This window comes from Leucoraja erinacea, chromosome 38 (assembly GCF_028641065.1).
Source record: "Leucoraja erinacea ecotype New England chromosome 38, Leri_hhj_1, whole genome shotgun sequence".
Lineage (NCBI taxonomy): Eukaryota > Metazoa > Chordata > Chondrichthyes > Rajiformes > Rajidae > Leucoraja > Leucoraja erinaceus.
In genome coordinates this window covers 8,643,450-8,670,287 of record NC_073414.1, presented here as the reverse complement: position 1 = coordinate 8,670,287, position 26,838 = coordinate 8,643,450, and the positions used below count along the sequence as shown (strand labels likewise).

The 26,838-nt window shown below is 44.0% G+C and overlaps 1 protein-coding gene across 2 annotated transcripts in view; it reads right to left on the bottom strand.

Moving 5' to 3' along the window:
- Window positions 1-12,084: 12,084 nt before the first annotated feature.
- The window catches only part of LOC129714253 (heterogeneous nuclear ribonucleoprotein L-like), a 38,661-nt gene continuing 23,907 nt past the window's right edge, over window positions 12,085-26,838 (bottom strand). For both annotated transcript variants that reach the window (XM_055663800.1, XM_055663801.1), the window contains exons 9-14: window positions 25,843-25,967; window positions 23,735-23,936; window positions 22,200-22,257; window positions 20,702-20,722; window positions 14,118-14,213; window positions 12,085-12,455 (exon numbers count right to left, since the gene is read on the bottom strand). In XM_055663800.1, coding sequence (XP_055519775.1) covers window positions 12,409-12,455; window positions 14,118-14,213; window positions 20,702-20,722; window positions 22,200-22,257; window positions 23,735-23,936; window positions 25,843-25,967 — 549 coding nt within the window. In that variant the 3' untranslated portion in view covers window positions 12,085-12,408. The remainder of the gene's footprint in view (window positions 12,456-14,117; window positions 14,214-20,701; window positions 20,723-22,199; window positions 22,258-23,734; window positions 23,937-25,842; window positions 25,968-26,838) is intronic.

The window sequence follows — 26,838 nt, the reverse complement described above, 5'->3', positions numbered from 1 at the left end:
AGACACACAACATGGCGCCCGCCTATAAATAGCCCCGCGTCACCGCTCCTCCCGCCCCGCCGACGTCCATTGGCCAATCACCACCCAGCAACCGCCCGCTCCGCGCTCCCATTGGCTCCGCGGAACAATGTACTCCGTTCCGATTGGTCGCTCCACGCGAGAGCCCGCCCTCCCTGATATCCTATCCCTGATATCCCATTGGTCACTCCACGCGAAGGTCCGCTGTCCCTGATATCCCATTGGCCGCTCCACGCGACGGCCCGCCCACCCTTATACCTCATTGGTCGCGGCCGTTGCGTCCCCGCACCGCTATTGGCCGATCCGAACGTCCATCAAATGAAACCACATTCGGAACTGTAACAAAAGGCTCCGCCTGCGCTCCACGTGGACCCTGTGTGCCAGGCTGCACTACTACTGATACACACAAAACATGCTGCAGTAACTCAGCAGGATAGGCGGCAACCTGTATCTATCTTCGGTGTACTACTGGACTACTATTATACTGGCGCTATTCCTCCTCTTAAAGATGATCAGAATCACACTTTATTGAAACATATAAGATTGTTAAGGGTTTGGACACGCTAGAGGCAGGAAACATGTTCCCGATGTTGGGGGAGTGCAGTACCAGGGGCGGGGTGGAAGATGGCAACCTTTCACGTGGTCCGCCCTGTTTCGACTAATGCAATCAACTAGACGTGCACAAACGGAAGATCAATTAGAACAAGTTGTCCAACAACTTTAGGCTGTGCACGCCACACTAAAGAAGTACCAAGGGCCGCACAATTTAAGAATAATGAGAAAGCCATATAGAACGGAGACCAGGAGACACTTTTTCTCACAGTTGTGAGTCTGTGGAATTCTCTGCCTCTAGCGGTGGAGGCAGGTTCTCTGGATGCTTTCAAGAGAGAGCTAGATAGGGCTCTTAGAGATAGCAGAGTCAGGGGATATGGGGAGAAGGCAGGATCGGGGTTCTGATTGGGGATGATCAGCCCTAATCACATTAAATGGCGGTGCTGGCTTGAAGGGCTGAATGGCCTACTCCTGCACCTATTGTCTGTTGTCTATTCGCCAAGTATGATTTGCAACAAACGAGGATTTCATTGGCCAGGTCAGTCATACAATTAAAAGCAACAGATCAGTCAAAAACACATTTTAACATGAACATCCATATTTAACATGAACACAGTGACTCGTACACATTCCTCACTGTGATGGAAGGTGAAATAAAGTTCAAGTCCTTCCCTTAGTTCTTCCTCGGTCGTGGGCCTCAAGCCCCCGTTGACGAGATGATCTTGACTCCCGTAGCCGGCAGCGTTCAGACCCTCCCCGTCGAGGCGATAAGCTCCCGCATCGGGGGGATGTCAGCTCCCCCGCGCCGGGCGATCCAACCTCACGTCGGGGCTGGTCCAACCTTCCGTGACTTTCGAGCTTCCCAACTCGGCCTCTCCCGAAGACTGCGAGCTTTTGATGGTAAGTTCGCGGTGGTCGAGGTGGGAGCGATCCAAGGCAAGGGATTAGCTCCAATGTTAAGTCCGCGCCCCGCGATAGGGCTCAAAGTCAATCCAAGGAGGCTTCCAGCTCCGTCTATGGAAGGCTGCAGAGCGCCCGGAGGATGTGATCAGAAAATTAATCACATCTCCGGCAAGGTAAGAACCAGAAAATTAGAGATGAAGTTGCACGCAACAAAATATGGATCTCAATAGACGAGATAACTGATGCTGTGGGAGATATGTTGCCAATGTGGTCACTGGAGGCAGGTCAACCATCAAAGGAGTATTTGTTGACATCGGAAGTATTGGAGAAGTCAAAGAGCTCAACTATTGCTCAGTTGTTTACATCTTCACTTGCTGTACTTTGTACTTAAAGTTCCTGGCGATGTAGGTAAAGACATACAAGGAAAATGTGAGAGAGTGATTTTAGCTAACAAAGAGCTTGAAGAAATACAAAACATAGCTAAAGTTCTCAAAGGTAGTTGTAATGCACAAGATATCAACATGAATGTAGAGTTTGTAGCTTGTTTCAGGTATGCACCAGTGACCTTAGCTGGGGTAGAAAGACATTTTTTCACAACTGAAGCATATTCTGTCTGACAGACGGCATCGTTTAACACCAGATAAAAATGCGAGTAGTTATGTGCAACTAGGCAACTTTGGTAATTTAATGTAGTATACCTTTATATTATCATTTTTAACCATATTTTGGTGGTGGAAATAGTTGGCTTTTTAGTCAATAAATGCCTTTTTCGTGCCTTTTTTGTAATTTTATTATGCCTTTTTGCCTGCCTATTTCAGAGATTTTTACTGCCCAAAAAAACATCCTGGCTCTAGTTATGAATAAACCTATGAATCATGAAATGACATGGAATCGAATTTCTTGTAGAGTGAAACCAAGCCTCAACTTTGGTATTGGTTTTGCTTTATTGTTGTCACATTGAGATACAGTGAAACTTTCATTTTGTGTGCTATTCAGTTTAATCATGAGTACAATCTAATCTAACTATACACAAGAACAACAAGTTGTGCAAAGAGAAACACTTAGAGCATATGCAGAAAGTGCAGATGTTTTTTTTTAAAGTGCAAGGGCTGCAACGGGTTGGTTGGAAGATCAGGAATATAGCCTTATGTTCAGCTTATGACAGATCCATTCGATGGAATGATAATAGTGGGGAAGAAGCAGTTCTCGCATCTATTGGTAAATGCTTTCAAGCTTTTGTATCTCCTGCCCGACAGGACGTGTAGATGAGGAAATGACTAGGGTGTAAGTGGTCCTTGATTGTGTTGGCTGCTTTCCCGAGGTGACATTGAAGTGTAGACAGAGTCAATTGAAATGGGGAGGCTGGTTTGTGTGATAGAATCGGCTGTAACCAAAACTCTCTGAACTTTCTTGTTGCCCAAACAAGGCAGCGATGCACCTTGATACATCAAGAGTCAAGAGCAGGGGTAGGGAACCTTTTCATGTTGGAATGCCGCATTAAGTTAGCTGTAATCTAATAAGGCCGCATTCAAGAAACTTCAATTAGATACACTTCAAAATGTACATTATTTTGTTAAAATAGCCCTCATGACTTACTAATGTTTTAAATGGGGCCGTCAGTAGGGGAGGAATATCTCGTTGAATCTTCTTTTACTCTTTGGTATTTTAAATACGTTCATTTTAAGATTAAAATTAAAATAATAAAAGACGAACAAAAAAAACATATTAATAAAAATAAAAGAATTTGTTGTACAAAATTTGGATTCATTCAAAAGGCCGCACTTAATGACCTAGAAGGCCGCAGGTTCCCCACCCCTGGTCAAGAGTTTTATTGTCATGTGTCCCAGAATTTAATTGTCCTATCTGGGACACATGACAATAAAACTCTCTTGACTCTTGATAGGATACTTTCTATGTTGCATTTGTAGAAATTCCTGGGAGTCACCTACTTGATACCTTGGAACCTGCAGGGACATCCTGAATTTCTTTAGCCTTCGGAAAGCCACTGCACCACAGAGAGCATACTAACGTATGGCATCTCTGTGTGGTATCTCAGCTGCACGCAGGCGGAGAGGAGAGCTCTTCAGCGCGTCGTCCACAGAGCGCAGAGGATTATTGGGACACCGCTACCAGCCTTGGAGGGCATCTACCACACACGGTGCCTCAGGAAGGCCATCAGCATCCATAAAGACTCCTCACACCCTTGTAATGGACTGTTCGAACTACTTCCCTCCGGCAGACGTTACAAGGCCTTCTACGCCCGAACCTCCAGACTCAGGAACAGCTTCATTCCCAGAGCTATAGCGGCTCTGAACCGGCCCTACTGAGTTCCCCCCATCCCCATGGACTGTCTCCCTCGGATGGTCACAGACACATCTACACTTTAGTCTGTTTGAACTGTTTTGACTGTTTTACTGTTTTAATGTTCTTTTTACAAACCATGTTCTCGGGGTATCTAAATCTAAATTTTATTAGTTATTTAAGTTATGACATCGGATGGACGCTGCATACCAAATATCGTTGCACTTCTGTGCAATGACAATAAAATATATTATTATTATTATTAAAAGGATCTCGACCTGAAATGTCTCCCATTTCTTCTCTCCTGAGATGCTGTGACCTTTATGTGACGAATATTGCACACCTTGGTTAATCAAGCATAGGTCACTGTGACATTACATGTGACAATCAATTATTCAATTCTTCTTCTGATTCATCTTCTTGCGTATGGTGTGCACAGCCTAAAGTTGATCTTATCTGATTGTGCATGACAGGTTGATTGCATTTGTCGAAACAGGTTGCAATATTCAATTCAATGTGGCTGGACCAGTTCAAATTGTTGATATTTCCTGATAGGAACTTGGAAGCTCTAAACATTTGTTCTTACAGTAACTGACGCAGAATTGAATGCCAAGTTTTTATCTGTCATCAGAGCAGTATGGTGAATCATTAAATACTCAGCCACATATTTAGCTGAGATGGCAGATGCATGGAAAAATGAATGCCTTACTGAAATCAATGAAAAACGCTTAATTTTTACATATGGACTGAAAGATGCAGCATGGAAACAAGCCCTGCAGCCCACCAACCATCCATTCACAATAGTTCTACATTATCCCCCTCCCCATACACGAGGGACAATTTACAGTGGGAATTAACCTACAAACCTGCATGTTTCTTTGGGATGTGGTAGGAAACCCAAACAGTCACGAGGAGCACGTGCAAATTCCACAGAGCAACCAAGCTCAGGATCAAACCGGCTCTCTGATGCTGCAGGGTAGTAGCTTTACCAGCTGCTCCATTGTGTTGCTCATTATAAGTTTATTGAAAAAATTTGCATATCAAAAGAGGAAGTTTTTTCTTAAAAAACTTAGTGTTTTTTAATAAAAAATTACTTCCTCTTTAGATATGCAAATTTGTTGTCAAAATCTTGCAGACATCTTCAACCTCTCACTAGTTAGGTCCGATGTGCCTACCTGCTTTAAAAGGGCAGCCATAGTATCAGTGCACACAACAGCTTTTCACTGTACCCTAGTAGAACATAGACATATAATAGTAACTTTATTGTCATTGTAACATGAACCATGTACAACGAACCATAGTACACATGACAATAAATTAAACTAACCAAATAAGGTGACATGCCTCATTGACTACCAACTATTGGCACTGATGTTCCTGCTGATGAAGTGCTTGACTGGTTTATTATGATACATATCTGGTCTCACCTTACTAAGGACCTTTCGTAAGGACCTCAAGGGGACACACCATAATTCACCTACCGCCACAGATTGTAACCTTCACGTGGTCCCCCCTGTTTCGACGAATGCAATCAACCTGGTGTGCACAATCAAATAAGATCAAATAGAACAAGCTGTCCTACAACTTTAGGCTGTGCATGCCATACGCAAGAAGAAGACGACCTACCGCCACAGTACAAGGGATATGATATTGCTGGCTCTCCATTCTGCATTGGGCAATAAGAACCAAAGATCCTATAGCAAGCAAGATAGTCCACTCCTGCTAAATCCAATGGGCTGACGTGTAAGTACGCAACGGGGCGGAACGTCGGCCATTTCAGTAACCCGACCCGACTTTGTATATCCCTCTCGCAATGTAATCAGTGTTGCGGGGTAACAGTGTTTAAGAAGGAACTGCAGATGCTGGAGATTCAAAGGTTACACAAAAAAGCTGGAGAAACTCAGCGGGTGCCGCAGCATCTATGGAGCGAAGGAAATAGGCAACGTTTCGGGCCGAAACCCTTCTTCAGACTGATCGGGGGCGGGGGTGGACGGGGTAACAGTTTGTGTGATATAATGTTAGATTCATAATTCTGTTATTTTTTGTTAATGATTAATATGTTAATAAATTATAATTCAGTTAATTTTCTTTTTATTGTTTTGGATTCAAAACCCTGGGGATTGGGATCAGACTGTGCAAGGGTGGAGGGGACACTGAGGGCAAAGAGGCTGTGCCCACACGGCAGTGTAAAAGGGGAGACCTTTCCAATCCACGCTTCCCTCTTTCTGTCTCCGCCGTGCCTTTTCGAAATTGGTTGTTTATTTTTTTCCGCAAAAAAGAGAAAGGCAGAGTGAGCGAGAGTGAGAGCGAGGGGCTGAGGCTTGCACCGACCGAAGGGCCGTCTGTTCTCAGCTTCGGATCTCATGCTCACCCTATTCCTCCCTCCTCCCAGTCAGTGAGTCTCTTTAACGGGGCAGAGAGAAAATGAGAAGATTTTTACCAAATATGTTTGAGTTTTACGAGGATGTTTCCGTAACCAGCAAATACTTGTTGTCTTTGCTCAGCAATGGCGGAGACGGAAGCCGGTTACGGAAATGGGGTCGAAGATTACCCATGAATCTGCCCATGACCGTATTACCTTGGCCTTCAACAATGCCCCCTCCAAACTTGTCAACCTCCGAGAACTGGGTCTCTGCTCATCCCTATGCAACTGGATCTTAACTCGACAAATCACAATCAGTGCAAATTTGCAACATTTATTCTCCTCGATAACCATCAACCTAGCAGCACCTCAAGGCTGCGTGCTCAGTCCCCTACTCTATACCAATGAGTGTGTAGCCAGACACAGCTCAAATATCATCTTTAAATTTGCAGATGATACCACCATCGTTGGATAAATAATGGATGGCGATGAGTCTGAATACAGGAGAAAGATTGAAAATCTGACTTGCCGCAACAACAATCTTGCTCTCAACAACGGTTCAATGTGGCAACATTTACAGAGTCCAAGTGCTCGATGTACTGGAGCGGATCCCGATCAAGGTGCAGTGAAATGTAATTTACCATGCAGCGTTACAATTAAAAAAGGCACAACAGAGGGTGTACTTCCTACGGCAGCTGAGCAAGCACAATCTGCCACAGGCAATGATGGTCCAATTCTACACGGGCATCGTAGAGTCTGTCCTCATCTTCTCCGTCATGGTCTGGTTTGGCTCAGCCACAAAGCACGACATCCAGAGGCTGCAGCGAATCGTCCCATCAGCAGAGAAGGTTATTGGCTGCAACCTTCCCTCCATTGATGAACTGTACACTGCAATGGCCAGGACGCGAGCGGGCAAGATCATCTCTGACCCCTCTCACCCTGGCCACAAACTCTTTGAATCACTTCCCTCTGGAAGGCGACTCCGGACTGTCAAAGCTGCCACAGCCAGACCAAAAAAGTTTTTATCCACGAGTTGCTCTACTCAACAGCCAAAAATCTGTAGCCTCCCTTTGATCTGGTATTTTGTTGGTTCACATGCTTGATCAATGGTGTTTTATCATTAATGTTTTATTATTATTAATATTTAGTGTTTTCTGATTCATTCGTAACCGTCACTGTATGTCATATTGTTACTTGTGGGCGTAGCACCAAGGCAAATTCCTTGTATGTGAATACTTGGCCAATAAACTCACTTTCTTACTTACTACTTAAATACACAACATAATTCCACACAGACATCCACCACAGCATTCTTCACTGTGGTGGAAGGCAATACAGTTCCTCCTCCTCCTCCCTTGTTCACCTGTGGTCGGGGCCCTGACTCTCCATAGTCGCTGCTACGGATGGACCGATGTTCAAGCCCCCTGGTCGGGATGGTCGGGACAGGTCGAGCTCCCAAATCGGCCACCTCCCCAAATCGGCCACCTCCTTCCCGGAGACAACGCCTTTGCAGGCCGCAGGCCGGAGCTCTTATCTGGAGAGGGATCGCCCGCTCCACGATGAAAGGTCCGCTCCACGCCTGCCGCCAGAAGCTCCACAGACCGAGGCTCCAAGATGTTGTAGACCACAGGCCTGCGATCGGAGCTCTTCTCCGGCGACCCCCGTCGATTCCTTAGACAGAGTCCAATGTGAATCTAATCTTTCTATCCTGGGCCTCCTCCATGGCCATAGTGAGGCCCACCGTTAATTGGAGGAGCTGTACCTCATATTTCGCTTGGACAGTTTGCACCCCAGCGGTATGAAAATTGACTTCTCTAATTTCAGGTAGTCCCTGCTTTCTCCCCCCCCCTTCCAAGCTCTCTCAGCCCACTGTCCCCACCTCTTCCTTTCTTCTTCCCCACCCTCACATCAGTATGAAGAAGGGTTTCGACCCAAAACGTTGTCTATTTCTTTCGCTTCATAGATGCTGCCTCACCCGCTGAGTTTCTCCAGCATTTTTGTCTATCAAAGGTGAATCGAATAGTGCCTTAGCTTATGGAATGACTGCTCAAAAGCCAGAAAACAGAGAAGATGTTCCCAAATCTGACAGTGCGTACTTCTAGTTTCTATACCTACTGCCGGATGGCAGCAAGGAGAAATAATGACCGGGTGAGACAAGTATTTGATTACGTCAGCTGTTTTTCCCGGGCAGGGTGAAGTGTAGATGGTTAGACAGTGAGAAAGGAAATTGTGTTTTGTGACACTAATGCCAGTGAAGGAGCAATTCAATATAGTTAAAGTCATGTACATAGATTAGAAAACAGTACAGCACCGGAACAGGCCTGGTGCAATATCCAAGCCAAACATCATGTCAAGTTAAACGAATCTCATCTGCCTGTACATGATCCACATCCCTCCATTTCATTCACCTATCTAAAATACTTAAATGTCAGTATCATTTTTGCCTCCAACACTGCTATCCCAGGCAGCACATTCCAGCCACTCACTGCCCTCTGTGTAAAAACAACTGTGTAAACACAGCCCACCTGGATGGAAAATTCATAGATGTTCCATTCTTTTAGTGAAGACATTTCTTCTCTTAGTCATTCACTTACTTTGAGGGTGTGACACCTAGTTTCAGGCAGCTCAGCCACAATCAACATCAATATCTTTCCCCATTAAGCTCTGTAAGCACTTTGTTTGTCTTGATGGAAAACCTCGACAAGGAAGGAATGGTGGCACAGGTGTAGCTCATTTTGTAACATTGCCTAACTAGTGCTTCCTGCCCTTTTTAGATTTATTTTCAGTTTGGTTGGACTCACCTTTTAATCCCCGTTCTGTTCCTAAATGTTATATTGTTTGGTCTTTCTGAGTTATCTTTCATTTAAGTCGAAGCCTCATTCACAATCTTTGCCCCCTCGAAACTTGTCAACCTCCGGGAACTGGGTCTCTGCTCATCCCTATGCAACTGGATCTTAACTCGACAAATCACAATCGGTGTAAATTTGCAACATTTATTCTCCTCGATAACCATCAACCTAGCAGCACCTCAAGGCTGCTTGCTGCATGCTCAGTCCCCTACTCTATGCCAATGAGTGTGTAGCCAGACACAGCTCAAATATCATCTTTAAATTTGCAGATGATACCACCATCGTTGGATAAATAATGGATGACGATGAGTCTGAATACAGGAGAAAGATTGAAAATCTGACTGGCCGCAACAACAATCTTGCTCTCAACAACGGTTCAATGTGGCAACATTTACAGAGTCCAAGTGCTCGATGTACTGGAGCGGATCCCGATCAAGGTGCAGTGAAATGTAATTTACCATGCAGCATTACAATTAAAAAAGGCACTACAGAGGATGTACTTCCTACGGCAGCTGAGGAAGCACAATCTGCCACAGGCAATGATCGTCCAATTCTACACGGCCATCGTAGAGTCTGTCCTCACCTTCTCCGTCATGGTCTGGTTTGGCTCGGCCACCAAGCACGGCATCCAGAGGCTGCAGCGAATCGTCCGATCAGCAGAGAAGGTTATTGGCTGCAACCTTCCCCCCATTGATGAACTGTACACTGCAAGGGCCATGAAGCAAGCGGGCAAGATCATCTCTGACCCCTCTCACCCTGCCCACAAACTCTTTGAAAGACTTCCCTCTGGAAGGCGACTCCGGATTGTCAAAGCTGCCACAGCCAGACCAAAAAAGTTTTTATCCACGAGTTGCTCTACTCAACAGCCAAAAATCTGTAGCCTCCCTTTGATCTGGTATTTTGTTGGTTCACATGCTTGATCAGTGGTGTTTCATCATTAATGTTTTATTATTAATATTTAGTGTTTTCCGAGTCATTCGTAACCGTCACTGTATGTCATGTTACTTGTGGGCGGAGCACCAAGGCAAATTCCTTGTATGTGAATACTTGGCCTATAAACTTACTTCTTAAATACACAACATAATTCCACAGACATCCACCGCAGCATTCTTCACTGTGATGGAAGGCAATACAGTTCCTCCTCCTCCTCCCTTGTTCACCCGTGGTCGGGGCCCTGACTCTCCATAGTTGCTGCTACGGATGGACCGATGTTCAAGCCCCCTGGTCGGGACAGGTCGAGCACATCCCGCGGCCTGGAGCTTCCAAATCGGCCACCTCCTTCCCGGAGACAACGCCTTTGTAGGCCGCAGCTCTTATCCGGAGAGGGATCGCCTGCTCCACGGTGAAAGGTCCACTCCACGCCTGCCGCCAGAAGCTCCACAGACCGAGGCTCCAAGATGTTGTAGACCACAGGCCTGCGGTCGGAGCTCTTCTCCGGCGACCCCCGTCGATTCCTTAGGCAGAGTCCAATGTGAATCTAATCTTTCTATCCTGGGCCTCCTCCATGGCCATAGTGAGGCCCACCGTTAATTTGAGGAGCTGTACCTCATATTTCGCTTGGACAGTTTGCACCCCAGCAGTATGAAAATCGACTTCTCTAATTTCAGGTAGTCCCTGCTTTCTCCTCCCCTTCCAAGCTCTCTCAGCCCACTGTCTCCACCTCTTCCTTTCTTCTTCCCCACCCTCACATCAGTCTGAAGAAGGGTTTCGACCCAAAACGTTGTCTATTTCTTTCGCTTCATAGATGCTGCCTCACCCGCTGAGTTTCTCCAGCATTTTTATCTATCAAAGGTGAATCGAATAGTACCTTAGCTTACGGAATGACTGCTCAAAAGCCAGAAAACAGAGAAGATGTTCCCAAATCTGACAGTGCGTACTTCTAGTTTCTATACCTACTGGCAGCAAGGAGAAATAATGACCGGGTGAGACAAGTATTTGATTACGTTAGCTGTTTTTCCCGGGCAGGGTGAAGTGTAGATGGTTAGACAGTGAGAAAGGAAATGTTGTTTCGTGACACTAATGCCAGTGAAGGAGCAATTCAATATAGTTAAAGTCATGTACATAGATTAGAAAACAGTACAGCACCGGAACAGGCCTTGTGCAATATCCAAGCCAAACATCATGTCAAGTTAAACAAATCTCATCTGCCTGTACATGATCCACATCCCTCCATTTCATTCACCTATCTAAAATACTTAAATGTCAGTATCATTTTTGCCTCCAACACTGCTATCCCAGGTAGCACATTCCAGCCACTCACTGCCCTCTGTGTAAAAACAACTGTGTAAACACAGCCCACTTGGATGGAAAATTCATAGATGTTCCATTCTTTTAGTGAAGACATTTCTTCTCTCAGTCATCCTCTTACTTTGAGGGTGTGACACCTAGTTTCAGGCAGCTCAGCCACAATCAACATCAATATCTCTCCCCATTAAGCTCTGTAAGCACTTTGTTTGTCTTGATGGAAAACCTCGACAAGGAAGGAATGCTGGCACAGGTGTAGCTCATTTTGTAACATTGCCTAACTAGTGCTTCCTGCCCTTTTTAGATTTATTTTCAGTTTGGTTTGACTCACCTTTTAACCATATAACCATATAACAATTACAGCACGGAAACAGGCCATCTCGACCCTTCTAGTCCGTGCCGAACACATAATCTCCCCTAGTCCCATATACCTGCGCTCAGACCATATAACCCTCCCATCATCTATCCCCCTTCCCAAATCCATATTGGTTAAGAAGGTTCAACTGTTGGGTAAAATGCAGGAATAGCAAGATGGATTCAACAGTGGCTGAATGGGAGAAGCCAGAGGGTAATGGTGGATGGCTGTTTATAGGGGGTTAGTGGATGGCAGGTGGACTCCATTTACTACCTGTTTGTCCCATCGTGGGAGAAGCCAGAGGGTAATGGTGGATGGCTGTTTATCGGGTTTATTTTTAATCCCTGTTCTGTTCCTAAATTTTATATTGTTTGGTCTTTCTGAGTTATCTTTCATTTAAGTCGAAGCCTCATTCACAATCTTTTTTGCACACCCCAAGAGTCTCGTGTATTTCCAAATTATCACGGTTCCCCAAAAGAAAGATTGCTAGGAGTCACAAAGACTAAAAGAATCATTTATTAATACTTTGTAGCTGTAACATAAATAGTGTACGGTATTAAGCAGTGCAGGAATTTTCCAATTATTAAACAAGTTGAAATAGTTGCTCGTACATACTAACCACTAAGTCACATTCCACATTTTACTAACCATTCATTCATGGGAAAACTAAAAAAAACCTGCCCTTTAACTGGAGAACATACAATTCCATTTCATGGGTTACCACATGTTACAGCATTTAAATGATAAAAAAAACAAGTTGGAACAAAACCGGATACATCAAAAGCAATGATCAGCCTTGTGTCTGCTCCCACGTCAGGATCCTGTTAGGCAGTCGAGAAACACAGCTTCAGTGTGTACAGGTCGGGCCCATCTGTGGAGAGTTTTCAGAGTAAAAATAGAGACACAGACACATCAGTGGAGAACGTAGCTATCAAATATGACTAATACACATTTCCAAAACAATACATCGATATGTAAATGTACAACCTGAGTTTGAAACAGTATCCTAGCTAATGGAATCGAGAACCAGAGGACATAGGTTTTAGGTAAGGGTGTAAAGATGTAATAGGAACTTGAAGGCAGAGCTGCCAAGTTTTGTCACAGCATTTCAGTATTCTAACACCTGAAAATCAATATTTTGCTGAGGAAATCGGTATTTTTAAGCTGTACCATTTTGCTGAAAAAAAAAGTTTTTTTATGTGCGGTCATACCCATGTAAGAGTACAAGAATGCATAACTTTGCTACCACTTTGATATGTCCCCTACGCACCTTACCTGACAGTGCATTAATTGCCATCTCTTTGTATACTTGTTTGAACGGCTGCTTCCTGCTTTTAGCACCAGATGATGATGTAGAAGCCATTTTGGAAGCCTCCCTCGCTCTCTCTCCCTCCTTCTTCGCTTTCCCTCCCTCTCTCCCACCCTCCCCCTCCCTCTCCCCTTCCTTTTTATCTCCCCCCCCTCTCCTTCTCCCTCCCTGAACAGTCTGTGACCCATAGCGCTGTGGCCATAGCGTTATGTGTAAAGGCAATAGCACTCCAGCTGGTAGCGTTATAATTAGAACCCATTGCACCATTCGTTCAAATTCTCACGCATTAAACTGACAACGCTGTTTAAACCTGCAGTGGGACCGGCAGGTCAAAGCTTCCAAAAATAATCATCCAGATCTTGACATTTAAAATACTAATAGATTTAATCTGCTATAATTTTTAGTTACAGTATGACTTACAAGATGAAACAAGTCGGGCCGATTTAAAAAAAAATCCGTATATTACAAAGCAAATCCATACATCCGTATTCTTATCGCATTTCCACACAAAATACGGAAAATCCGTGCTACTTGGCAGCTCTGTGAAGGGTAACTTTTGCCCACAAAGGGTGTTGAGTGTATGGAAGGAGCTGCCAGAGGAGGAAGTTATGGCAGGTACATTTAGACTACATTTAGAGGGATACGAGACAAACACAGGCAGGTGGGACCAGTGTAGATGGGGCATGTTGGTTGGTGTGGGCAAGTTGGGCCAAAGGGCCTATTTCCACAGTGTGTGACTCTATAACTAAGTGGTCAGTGGATTCAAGTAGCATATTTTATTTTTACGATAACTTAGCTTAGTCATAAAAATAGAAACCTCTCCATCTACCATATGGAACGCAACTATAAAACACTTTAGTAGGGCCGCACCCACCCAGCCTCTGCCCCAAGCCATGTTTGGTTCGTTCGGAAGAAGCAAATGACTGATTTAAATTCCGATACTTAAACATTTTCCATTTGTCATTTATTAATATGCCTGGTTATAAGCTAAAATATCAATGCCCTCCCCCTCACCTTCCACCACATCCAGTGAGATTCCCCTTCATATTACATCATGTACTTCAAAAAACAAAAGGTACATTGCTTGCTCAATATGCTGGATTTTATATTTATTGTGTTAAAATCAATGAGATAACTCGTAAACAACAATGCAAAGTCAAGAATCCTTTGCACAGGGAAGCTCATTATGGAATCAATGCCAGAATTCATAATCGAAGAATGTACCTGGATTTTTTATCCTGTAGTGATTCAGCATAACCAGTGCCTCAAATGCATCGCACTTTGATTCAAACTCCAGGAGCCCAGAAGAACTTTTCTCACCTGCAAAACAACAATTTAGAGCAAGTTTATAACACTTTAGGATTTAATTGCTTACATATAATATACCATTGCCAACATCAATTGAAGATTGAAGAGGGGAAAAAAGCATTGAATGTGACCATAGCTGATCATCCCCAATCAGTACCCCGTTCCTGCCTTCTCCCCATATCCCCTGACTGCGCTATCTTTAAGAGCCCTATCTAGCTCTCTTGAAAACATCCAGAGAACCTGCCTCCACAGCCCTCTGAGGCAGAGAATCCCACAGACTCATCACTCTCTGTGAAAAAAAGTGTTTCCTCGTCTCGGTTCTAAATGGCTTACCCTTTATTCTTAAACTGTGGCCCCTGGTTCTGGACTCCCCCAACATCGAGAGCATGTTTCCAGCCTCTAGCGTGTCCAAACTCTTAATAATCTTTTGTTTCAATGAGACCTCCTCTCATCCTTCTAAACTCCAGAGTGTACAAGTCCAGCCGCTCCATTCTCTCAGCATATGACAGTCCTGCCACCCCGGGAATTAACCTTGTAAACCTGCGCTGCACTCCCTAAAAAAGCAAGAATGTCCCACCTCAAATTAGGGGACCAAAACTGCACACAATACTCCAGGTGTGGTCTCACAAGGGCCCTGTACATCTGCAGAAGGACCTCTTTCCTCCTATACTCCTCTTAAAAGCCAACATGCCATTCGCTTTCTTCACTGCCTGGTATACCTGCATGCTTATTTTCATTGACTATGAACAAGGACCCCCAGATCCCGTTGTACTTCCCCTTTTCCCAACTTGACACTTTAGATAGTGATCTGCCTTCCTGTTTTTGCTACCAAAGTGGATAACCTCACATTTATCCACATTAAACTGCATTTGCCATGCATCTGCCCACTCACCCAACCTGTCCAAGTCACCCTGCATTCTCATAGCATCCTCCTCGCAGTTCACACTGCCACCCAGCTTTGTGTCATCTGCAAATTTGCTAATGTTACTTTGAATCCCTTCATCTAAATCATTGATGTATATTGTAAATAGTTGCGGTCCCACCACCGAGCCGTGCGGTACCCCACTCGTCACTGCCTGCCATTCTGAAAGGGACCCGTTAATCCCTACTCTTTGTTTCCTGTCTGCCTTTCTATCTATGTCAGCACTCTATCCCCAATACCATGTGCTCTAATTTTGCCCACTAACCTCCTATGTGGGACCTTATCAAATGCTTTCTGAAAGTCCAGGTACACTACATCCACTGGCTCTCCCTTGTCCATTTTCCTAGTTACATCCTCCAAAAATTCCAGATTAGTTAAGCATGATTTCCCCTTCATAAATTCACACTGACTCGGACCGATCCTGTTACTGCTATCCAAATGTGCTGCTATTTCATCTTTTATAATTGACCAGCATCTTCCCCACCACCGATGTTAGGCTAACTGGTCTAGAATTCAGTTTTCTATCTCCCGCCTTTCTTAAAAAGTGGGATATCATTAGCTACCCTCCAATCCTGAATCTATAGAACATTGGAAAATGAACACCAATGCGTCCACGATTTCTAGAGCCACTTCCTTAAGTACCCTGGGATGCAGACCATCAGGCCCTGGGGATTTATCAGCCTTCAGTCCCATCAGTCTACCCAACACCATTTCCTGCCTACTGTGGATTTTCTTCAGTTCCTCCGTCACCCCAGATCCTCTGGCCACTAGTACATCAGGAAGATTGTTTGTGTCCTCCTCAGTGAAGACAGATCCAAAGTACCTGTTCAACTCATCTGCATTTCCTTGTTCCCCATAATAAATTCATCTTTTTCAGGCTTCAAGGGTCCAACTTTCGTCTTAACTTTTTTTTTCCTCTTCACATACCTAGAGAAGCTTTAAATTCTTGGCTAGCTTACCTTCGTACCACATCTTTTCTCCCCATATTATATTTTTAGTTATCTTCTGTTGCGCTTTAAACATTACCCAATCCTCTTGCTCCCCACTCATCTTTGCCATGTTATAGTTCTCTTTTAATCTTATACTGTCCCTGACATCTCTTGTCAGCCACGGTCGCGCCTTACTCCCCTTGGAATCTTTCTTCCTCTTTGGAATGAACTGATCCTGCACCTTCCTGTATTATTCCCAGAAATACCTGCCATTGTTGTTTCACTGTCATCCCTGCTAGGGTATCTTTGGCCAGCTCCTCCCTCATGGCTCCATAGTCCCCTTTATTCAACTATAACAGTACCAATCTGATTTTCCCAATCTACCTGCATGTTGAAATCTCCCATGACAACCGTACTACATGCCAATTTTAATTCCCGATTCAACTTGCACCCTATTTCCAGGCTACTGTTTGGGGGGCCTGTAGATAAGTCCCATTAGGGTATTTTTATCCTTATAATTCCTTAGTTCTATCCATACTAACTCCACACCTCCTGTTTCAATGTCACCCCTTGCAAGGGACTGAATTTTATTCCTCACCAACAGAGCCACCCCTTCTGCCCACCTGTCTGTCTTTTCGATAGGAGGTTTACCCTTGAATATTCAGTTCCCAGCCCTGGCCCTCTTGCAGCCATGTCTCTGTATTTCTCACAACATCATACTTGCCAATTTCTAACTGAGCCTCAAGCTCGTCCACTTTATTTCTTATACTTTGCGCATACATATACAACACTTTGACCTTGGTATTCACCTCCCCTCAATTGGCCCTGACCTCACTCTCTTATCCCTTCTCAAACTTTTCTTCCCATTAATTCGAGTCTTTAAAAAAAAAAAAAAATCCTGTACTCACTTCCTTCCAGGTAAACAACTAACTTACTGACACTTTCAAATTACTATTCACATTCTTGGCATCAAATCACAGGTGTGGTCCCCTTCACAATGCTGTAATGAACCACTTTGCCGATCAACTCAGACTGCTCTATCAGCCTGCACGTGCAGCCACAAGTGACAGTAGAGCAGCTATGGTGGCACAGTGCCTGACAGGTGTGGTTTGTGTTGAGTTTGTATTTTTTCCCTGTGACAGTGTGGGCTCTGCCCCACATACCAAAAACGTACAGGTTTATTGGCTTCTGTTAAATTGCTCCTAGGGTGTAGGGAATGGATGCGGAAATTGGATAGCAGGAGTGTTTCCACTCAGTGTCTCTAAAACTTTCCCTAAACAAGCTCCTGCATCATTAAGGCACATTTTAACACGAGCCTCTCCCAAGGGCGTTACACTTGGCAGCATAACCAAGCTCTTGGACAGCTGGCATGAATCCTGAAGTTTCCTGATTTGTGAAACCCCTATCACAAATGCTTCCCCACAAACATCGGCAGGAAATGTCCACTTCACAACATTTGTACCAGCAGGCCAACCTCCAGAGCACCAGATAACAATCAAAGGATGCAAGCATCTGCAGCCTGCTCAGGATTGGAAAATGGACGTGGACTTGGAAAAAAGGCTTGCGTTTCCCCCAGACATTGTGGCTACAACAATCCGGCCAGACATGGTCCTGTGGTCCACAACAGCCAAGTTGGCATATGTTGTGCAATTGACAGTTCCATGGGAAGATGGTGTTGAAGAAGCTTATGAGAGGAGAAAGACCAAGTACTAGCAACTGAAGCTGCCCAGTATGGCTGGAAGACCTAGATTATCTCTGTCGAAGTGGGATGCAGGGGGATTCGTTACTACATCTAGGACCAGCCTATTGAAGAAAATGGGGGTGAGGGACCGCTCCCTCCAACAAGCAATCAAGACATTGTCAAATTCAGCAGAAAAAAAGCAGCAATTGGCTTTGAATGAAAAGGAAAGACAACAATTGGGCTGCAAGATGAAGACAGGAGGGTATGGAATTGAGGGGGTGTAACTGGGACGCCAGATATCACCGTTGAGCCCTCTGGAGACGTTGTGGGCTTATCGATGAAACGTCAAAGAAGGAGGGTTCCCACCTGGTGATCCCGATGACGTACCTATCCTACCCTTCACCGCTCCAATCCCACTGCAAATAGCAAGAGTGCCGACTTACTACAGGGTTTGAAACATCAAGTCCAATTAGTTCTACTGACAAGATTTAGATAAGTTAAAATAAGTCTTTTTTGAAGCAGATTGAATTGCAGCCACTATAGCGGGGTCGTTTCAGTTGGTATAGATTTTGATTAGTTATTTTTAACCTCCGTCTCCTGTCCAATTGCAGTAGAAATTAGACGGTGTGTTTGCTCAATTGCAAGCAGAGAAATTGGGAGTTGCTGTATGACATGAACCAAAGTTGCCACCTGAAACAGAACAGCAGACACATTTGATAATTCCATATTCCTCATATTTGGCAGCAGTAATACAGGATACTTCAACAACTGTGATCTGGGTCTGTTTCGAACCAAGCTCTAAAACAAGCCAGCTTTGAGTGGGGCAAACTGGCTGGCACTGAACTTACTGCGGCAAACACCACAGATTTCTGTGCATGTACAGCTGGCTTGATCCCTAGTTTGTGTAATACAGTTCAATCTAAAACTACACTGTCAACCAGCTGAATTTAAAGCCATTAATGGATCTGCCATCAGCACAATGTTCGAAAGATCCAATAATGAAGACATCAAAAGTAATTCATTTAGATTAGTGATACAGCACAGAAGCGAACTCTGGCCACAGAATCTGCGCCGACCAGCGATATCCGCAAATTAACACTATCCTATGCACACTAGGGACAATTTACAATTATACCAAGCCTATTAACCTACAAACCAGTACATCTTTGGAGTGTGGGGGCAAACTAGAGGAGAAAACCCACAAGGGTCGTGGAGAGAACATACAAACTGCATACAGACAGCACCCGTAGTCAGGATGGAACCCAGGTATCTGGCGCTGTGAGGCAGCAACTCTACCGCTGCACCACTGTGCCGCCCTAATTCCTGTTTCGTGTTGAGTTGGCAGAAGATTAGCATTGGGTACTCGCAAGACCTGCAGTGCTAACAGTTAACTGACTCTTCATGCAAAGCAAACACCATATTTATGGGAGAGGGAGCAGCAGCAATCATTTGCAGCTGAGAACATTTAGAAATATGGGAACCGTCATGGTCACGTCAAATTTAGCCGTGATTTTTGATCAAGCGTGGAAAACCGAACTGATGAATACAGCATAAAGCCTACTGTAAAGGAACAGGCTCTTTGACAACAATATCTGTGCCAAACATGACGCCGAGACTAACCAATCTCCTAGACATGGATCCACATTCCTCAGTTCCCTGCCTGTTCAGGTGACTGTCTAAATGCCTCAAATTCATAATATCATTATGTTGTGTCTGTTTCTACCATCCCCGCAGCAGCATGTTCCATGCACCTATATCTGTATCAGAATATTAGCCCACACATCACCTTTAAACTTAGACCCACTGCCTTTAAAGCTACGTCTCAAGTCTTTTGAGTTGTCCACCCAGAGAAAATTTGCTCATCACATCTCCTTTAAACTTAAACCGTCTGACACCAGGCTTCTCTATCTCTGTCTTTCATAATTTTGCATACTTGACATCTATCAGGTCTCCCTTTAAGCCTCCCACATTCAAGAGAAAACAAAGCAAGTTTGTCCAAGCTCTCTTTACTGCTACTACTATCTAATATAGGCAGCATTGTAATAACCCTCCTATGCAACCTCTCCAAAGCCTCCACATCCTTTGTAACGTGATGATTAAAACTGCAAACATGATTCCAAATGCAGCCAAACCAAAATGTTATAGAGGTGCAACATGACTTCTGGACTCTTATGCACAGTGCCCCAACCAATGAAGGCAAGTATACCATAGGGCTTATTTACCATTTTCACCTGTGTTGCCACTGTCAGGGAGCAACAGGGTTGGAGATGGTCATAAACACTGCTGGAAAATGATCAATGTGCTCGACCCACAGCTTTCTCAAACCCTGCCTCCCGTAGCCAAGGAAAGCACACAAACCATAGTTTAAAAAAGCCGTTGAAGTACAACGATTAGAACTTCTGTTAAATACTACATTTACTGATACAACCGACTGGTGGCGATTGGCGGATCCCAACATGTCCTAGTTTTACCAGAAACAGTGGCATTGACAGTAAGTTGCGGCAGGTTCTCCATCTTATCTATTTAAGCCTGTGCTCACCTCAAGAAGGGGTTAATATACCATCCATTGCCTATTAGTAATAACTATTGAGAAAACGGACTTAAGTCAACAACAAATGTATTAAACTAAGGGACCTTATATAAGTTGACGGTTAATTTGCACAGGTGCAAGATGTATTATATGGACGTACCTAATTAAAAACAAGCGTTTCCATAACATGTCGATGAAGGCTGTCTTTCGAGAATGAATTGAGGCAACGCCTATTTTAATTACATAAGGTGTCCAAATATTAATAAAAATGCTGGAACCTGTCATTCTGACACGAAAACAATAGTAAATGTTTTTTCCTATAGAGCGCTGAGTCATCCAAATTAAAAGAACACGTTAGACTATCACTCACTTCTAACAAAGACACAAACACTTCAAAACTCACATTCCAAGGAATCTGAAAATGAATTTGAGCCCTACCTTGATTGCCTTTAGATCCACCTGGCCCATGTTGGAAAATGCCAAAGATATTTGGAAGAAAGCACAAACATATTGTTAATTCACATACAACCTACAACATATAATCTGTTGTTTAAAATTAATTTACGTGGGGCTTTATACCACACAAGACAAGGAACAAGTGATAACTGCCCTGCATTTCAGAAATAAATATTTTGCGAAAGCAAACAAACTATTTACATTTACATATTACATCTGAAGAAGGGTTTCGGCCCGAAACGTTGCCTATTTCCTTCGCTCCATAGATGCTGCTGCACCTGCTGAGTTTCTCCAGCTTTTTTGTGTACCTTCCAAACTATTTACATTATCAGGTACATTCATTCAAGATTTTAGTTCCTCAATATAAATACTACGTATTTCTGAAGATCTTTCCTGGACCCAGCACACTGATGCAATTATAGAGAAACCACATCAACACCTTTACTTCCTGAGAAGATTGCGGAGATTTGGTATCTCAGAGAGGATTCTCTTAAATTTCTACAGGTGTACAGTAGATAACATATTGACTGGTTGAATCACGGCCTGGTTTGGCAACTTGAATGCCCAGGAGTGAAGAGGACTGCAAAAAGTTGTGAACACTGCCCAGTCCATCACGGGTTCTGACCTCGCCACCATCAAAGTGGAGTTGCTGCTTCAAAAAGGCAGCCAGCATCAGAGACCCACACCATCCTGGCCACACTAATTTTACCCCTGCCATCGGGAAGAAGGTACAGGAGCCTGAAAACTATAACGTCCAGGTTCAGGAACAGCTTCTGCCCTACAGCCACCAGGCTATTAAACACTATAACCATCAAATAAGCTCATACACAAATATTGTCTGTTTGTTTTTTATGCGTACGTATATATGTATGTGTAGGAAGGAAATGCAGATGCTGGTTTAAACCATAGATACAACTCAGCGGGAAGGCGGCATCTCTGGAGAGTTGGAATGGGTGAAGTTTCTGGTCGAGACCCTTCTTCAGTCCTGAAACGTCACCCATTCCTTCTCTCCATAGATGCTACCTGTCCCGTTGAGTTACTCCAGCAGCATGTGTTTGTGTGTGCGCACACATATACACACACACACACATATATATATAAAATATATGTATGGGTGGGTATGTGTGTATATATACTCACTCACTGAACTTTTTTTTCTCGTTTATTATATTGATTACAGTGTACTATGTTTACATATTCTACTGTTCTGCTGCAAGAAATAATTTTTTTTCATCTGGGACATATGACAATAAAACACTGTTGGCTACTGGTAACATGCCAAATCTCAATTATAGATAATTAACTAAGTAAATGCTCAAATGCAACAAAGATTGGAATTTGGAAACGCCCAATTATCACACCCCACTGAATGTTTAAAAATTAACTTGGCATCTCTCATGCCATTCCATGCCAACAGCCATTCCATTAAAACAGGACAACAGCATTGTTTGACGGTTAAGCAGAGCAATAAATCACCCACCTTTCCCACTGAAAAATATGACACTTTTAGGCCTCTTCACATCAACTTTGTCCGATATCTGGAAAACAATTCAAATTTACAAGTCTGGTGGTCTCCCCAAACACAGATATTAGTAGCAAAATAATCAGCCCAGGAATTGTGACATATAAGGTAAGAAAAGTGAAGTACAAAGCAGAAATAAAGCTGCATTTTAGTTTCTCAACCTGTGCATTTGAGGCATCCTGTAATGTCTCAGTCACCCTCAATCTTGGACAGATTCCCTGTGCAATATATAACCCATTTTAAGAAGGGAGATCTCTTACCGAACAGCGGGTGGATAGCCTACATTTAATGCAAGTATCACAATAATGAATCAAAAGATATCAAAGGATGATAGATTGATGTGGGGTCTGCGAGTCTTCTTACAGGAAGCCTCATGGATTCAGGTTAAGGGAATCTTCTACTGATAATCATCTAGCTTCTGCCTTAACCTTGAATGTCACTTAGATTGGGGGAAACAAAGGCAGAGAATATAGTCTGTAATTTATATTTTATGAAGAGGCACCTACTAAAACTTCTTGCAGTTAACCAAACTGGTCAGGTCCTAGGTCAACGGTCGCTAAATGCAGAACATAGAATAGTACAGAACAAGCACAGGTCCTTCCACCCACAATATCATTGCCGAACACGATGCCAAGACCATCACTTCATCTACCTGCAGGTAACCCATATCCCTCATTCCTTGCCTATCCAAAAGTAATTTAAATGCCACTAACATGTCTGCTTCAACCACTACCCCTGGCAGAGCGTTCCAGACAAAGATCCTATAGCAAAGCAAGATAGACCATGCCTTCTAAATGCAACGGGCTGACGTGTAGCACGCAATGGAGCGGAACGAGGGCCTTTTTTCACCCATTTCAGTAACCCAACCCGACCCGACTCGCGGGGGAACAGTTTGTGTTAATAAATTATAATTCTGAAAATGAGAAGATTTGTACCAAAGAACTTTTATTTTTTCATCTGCCCATGACCGTACTACTACATCTTTTTCGTCGAGTGATCTATCTTGCTCACTATAGGGTCTTTGGTTCCAGACATTCACCATCTGTACAAAAATACTTGACCCGTATCTCTCTTTAAACATTGCCCATCTGACCTTAAAGTTATGCCCTTTAGTTTTTTAATTTTCCATCCTGGAAAAAAGATTCTGACTGTAATGTGTCAAGCGACAAAGCCACAACTTCCTCAAATCAACTTATTCGATCGTAAGTTAAAGTGTCGCCCATATTGCTTGTGGCATTCAAGTGGCTTTTGGATAGGCACACGGATATGCAGAGAATGGAGGGATATGAACAGCATGTAGGCAGAGAACATTAGTTTAATGGTATTATGTTTAGCACGGGCATTGTGGCTGAAAGGTTTGCTCTTGTGCTACACTGTTCTATGTACTAATAGCAGGGTGAGCACTGGGGCTCCACGTCTGGTGTTGCACAGCAATATTTTGGAATAGGACAGATCAAAGTCAATGTCCACGAAGAAAAAAAATAAATACAAACCTGATGGAATACTTCTTCTCCAATGCCTGGAGGAGCACTGAAGAAATGTAACATATTATTGGGCTTCTGGATTCGATTTTTGGCAGCTTGCTTTACATTTGTGAAGCGGTTATTTCGATTAGTTGCATAATCCTTGAAACTACAAGAGCCATCATCCAACTCAAATGACTGGCCAGGAACAATTACCTTCTGTTTTGACACACTGTGGTAAGAGGAGAGAAAACATATCAGCGAGAGATACAAGGGCAGATGTTAGAACTATTGATTACCAATTTAGAGATCTAGCTTTGGGACAGTTTCAAATCCCACTCCCATTCACAGATAAATAAAATGCCTACTATCTGAAGTCGTGCCCATAAAATTACACGGCCATCATAAGAAATCATCTTAGAAAGGTGACTCACAGGGAAAGACAGTTTAAAAAGAGCGCCAAGACCCGGTTCCAGCCCCAGTCACGTGGAGCTCGGAGACGCAGCAAGCAGAAGCAGAGAGAAGAGACTATTGGCTTGAAAGTCCGTGAGAAAGAAGGTGAGTCAGAGGGAAAGACAGTTTAAAATGAGCGCCAAGACCCAAATTCAGGTAATTTACTAATTAGCCCTAAAGTAGTTAATTAGGTGAGAGATTAAAAACAAGTGCAGTTGTAGCAGAGTGGCCTTGCTGAGGTGAAGTGCCTTGGTGAGTAAAGTGTGAGTCTTTGGCTCCAGAGTTTTCGGCGAGGAGACTGAGGCAAGGAAGCTACACTTGATTCGAAAGCTGTGATTTTTTTGTGTCTGTTGAAGAAATGGCAGGTAGGACGATCCAGTGTGTTTCCTGCAGGATGAGGGAAGTCTGAGACACTGCTGGTACTTCTGGAAACCGCACGTGCGGAAATTGTGTACAGGTGCAGCTCCTCAATGAACATGTTGGGGAACTGGAGCAGCAGTTGGATGACCATCAGGGAAAACGAGAATTTTCTGGACAGGACCTACAGTGAGGTTGTCACACCAAGGATGCAGGAAGAGTAAAGGTAGGTGACTGTGAGGAAAAAGGAGAAAATGTGGAGGGCAGGAGGCTGTACCTACTGAAAACAGGTACACCCTCTTGGAAGCGGACAACATGACAAGATTGAGTGGTAATCAGGTCTGTGATTTAAACCCTGGTGCTGAGGCTCAATGGGGAAGAGTGACATCAGGCAGAGCCGTAGGGGTGGGAGACAACGGACAAAAAATCGGACCGGAGATTCTGTGGCAGCAGGCTAGACTCCAGGATGATGTGTTGCATTTTGAGTCGTCGAACAAGGGCAGGACCTACACAATAAATGGTAGGCCTCTGGGTAGTGTTGTAGAGCAGAGGGATCTAGGAGTACAGGTGCATGATTCCATGAAGGTCGAGTCGCAGGTAGATAAGGCAGTCAAAAAGGCTTTTGGCACTTTGGCCGTCATCGGTCAGAGTATTGAGTATAGAAGTTGGGTGGTCATGTTGCAGTTATATAAGATGTTGGTGAGACCACAATACTGAATACTGTGTTCAGTTCTAGGCACCATGTTATAGGAAAGATATTGTCAAGCTTGAAAGGGTTCAGAAAAGATTTACGAGGATGTTGCCAGGACTAGAGGGTGTGAGCTATAGGGAGAGGTTGAATAGGCTGGGTGATCTTAGAGGTATACAAAATCATGAGAGGAATAGATCGGGTAGATGCACAGTCTTTTACCCACAGTAGGAGAATCGAGGACCAGAGGACAGAGGTTCAAGGTGAAGGGGAAAAGATTTAATAGGAATCCGAGGGGTAATTCTTTCACATAGTGGGTGTACGGAACAAGCTGCCAGAGGAGGCAGTTGAGGCTGGGACTATCCCATTGTTTAAGAAACAGTTGGACAGGTACATGGATAGGACAGGTTTGGAGGGATATGGACCAAGCGCAGGCAAGTGGGACTAGTGTAGCTGGGACACCGAAGGGCCTGTTTCACGTCCGTAACCCTCAATTGTCCCATTGAAACAGCCACCTAAATCACTTGGCTATTTCAGGTCTTGCTCTTCGACAACCAGGATGGGTATTAAACATTGGCTTTTCCAGCAATCTCCATGGTCTGTGACTAACATGCCAGACTTTATTACACGGTTTCCTTACCATACATTTATGTGCTGGTCAAACAGAAAGTTTTCAGTGTTTAGACATGTGAGGGCTCGGTCTACTGCAAATCCATCCCCCATTTCCACCATGGCAGCTCCAGGTTTGCTTTTCAGGAACTTAACCTGTAAAAACAGATCAGTAGCTGAAATATAGAGTTGACATTTGTTTTAAAATCAGGATCTGAAACCTGAAAAACTACAGTGCTGGAGTAACTCGGCAGATCAAGTCAAGTCAAGTCAAGTTTATTAGTCACATACACGTACGAGATGTGCAGTGAAATGAAAAGTGGCAATGCTCGCGGACTTTGTGCAAAAAGACATCAAACAAACAACCAAACAAACTACAAACAGAATGGAACAGAATCACATATTCTTTTACATATTAAATATTGTGGGCGGAAGGAAAAAGGGAAAAAAAACAGCAATTAAAAAAAAAAAGCAGTAGAGTGGTACTGTAAAGTTAATCCCTGGTGAGATAGGAGTTTAGAGTCCTAATGGCCTCTGGGAAGAAACTCCTTCTCAACCTCTCCGTTCTCACCACATGGCAACGGAGGCGTTTGCCTGAACGTAGCAGCTGGAACAGTCCGTTGCTGGGGTGGAAGCGGTCTCCCATGATCTTATTGGCTCTGGAGTTGCACCTCCTGATGTATAGTTCCTGCAGAGGGGCGAGTGAAGTTCCCATAGTGCGTTCGGCCAAACGCACTACTCTCTGCAGAGCCTTCTTGTCCTGGGCAGAACAATTCCCCAAACCAGATTGTAATATTTCCGGACAAGATGCTTTCCACAGCCGCTGAGTAGAAGCACTGGAGGATCCTCGGAGACACTCTGAATTTCCTCAATTGCCCGAGGTGGTAAAGGCGCTGCCTTGCCTTACTCAAGAGTGCTGCGGCGTGTGATGTCCATGTCATATCCTCAGAGATGTGGACTCCCAGATATTTAAAACGGCTCACTCTATCCACAGTACCCCCATTTACACTCAATGGTGTGTCTCTGG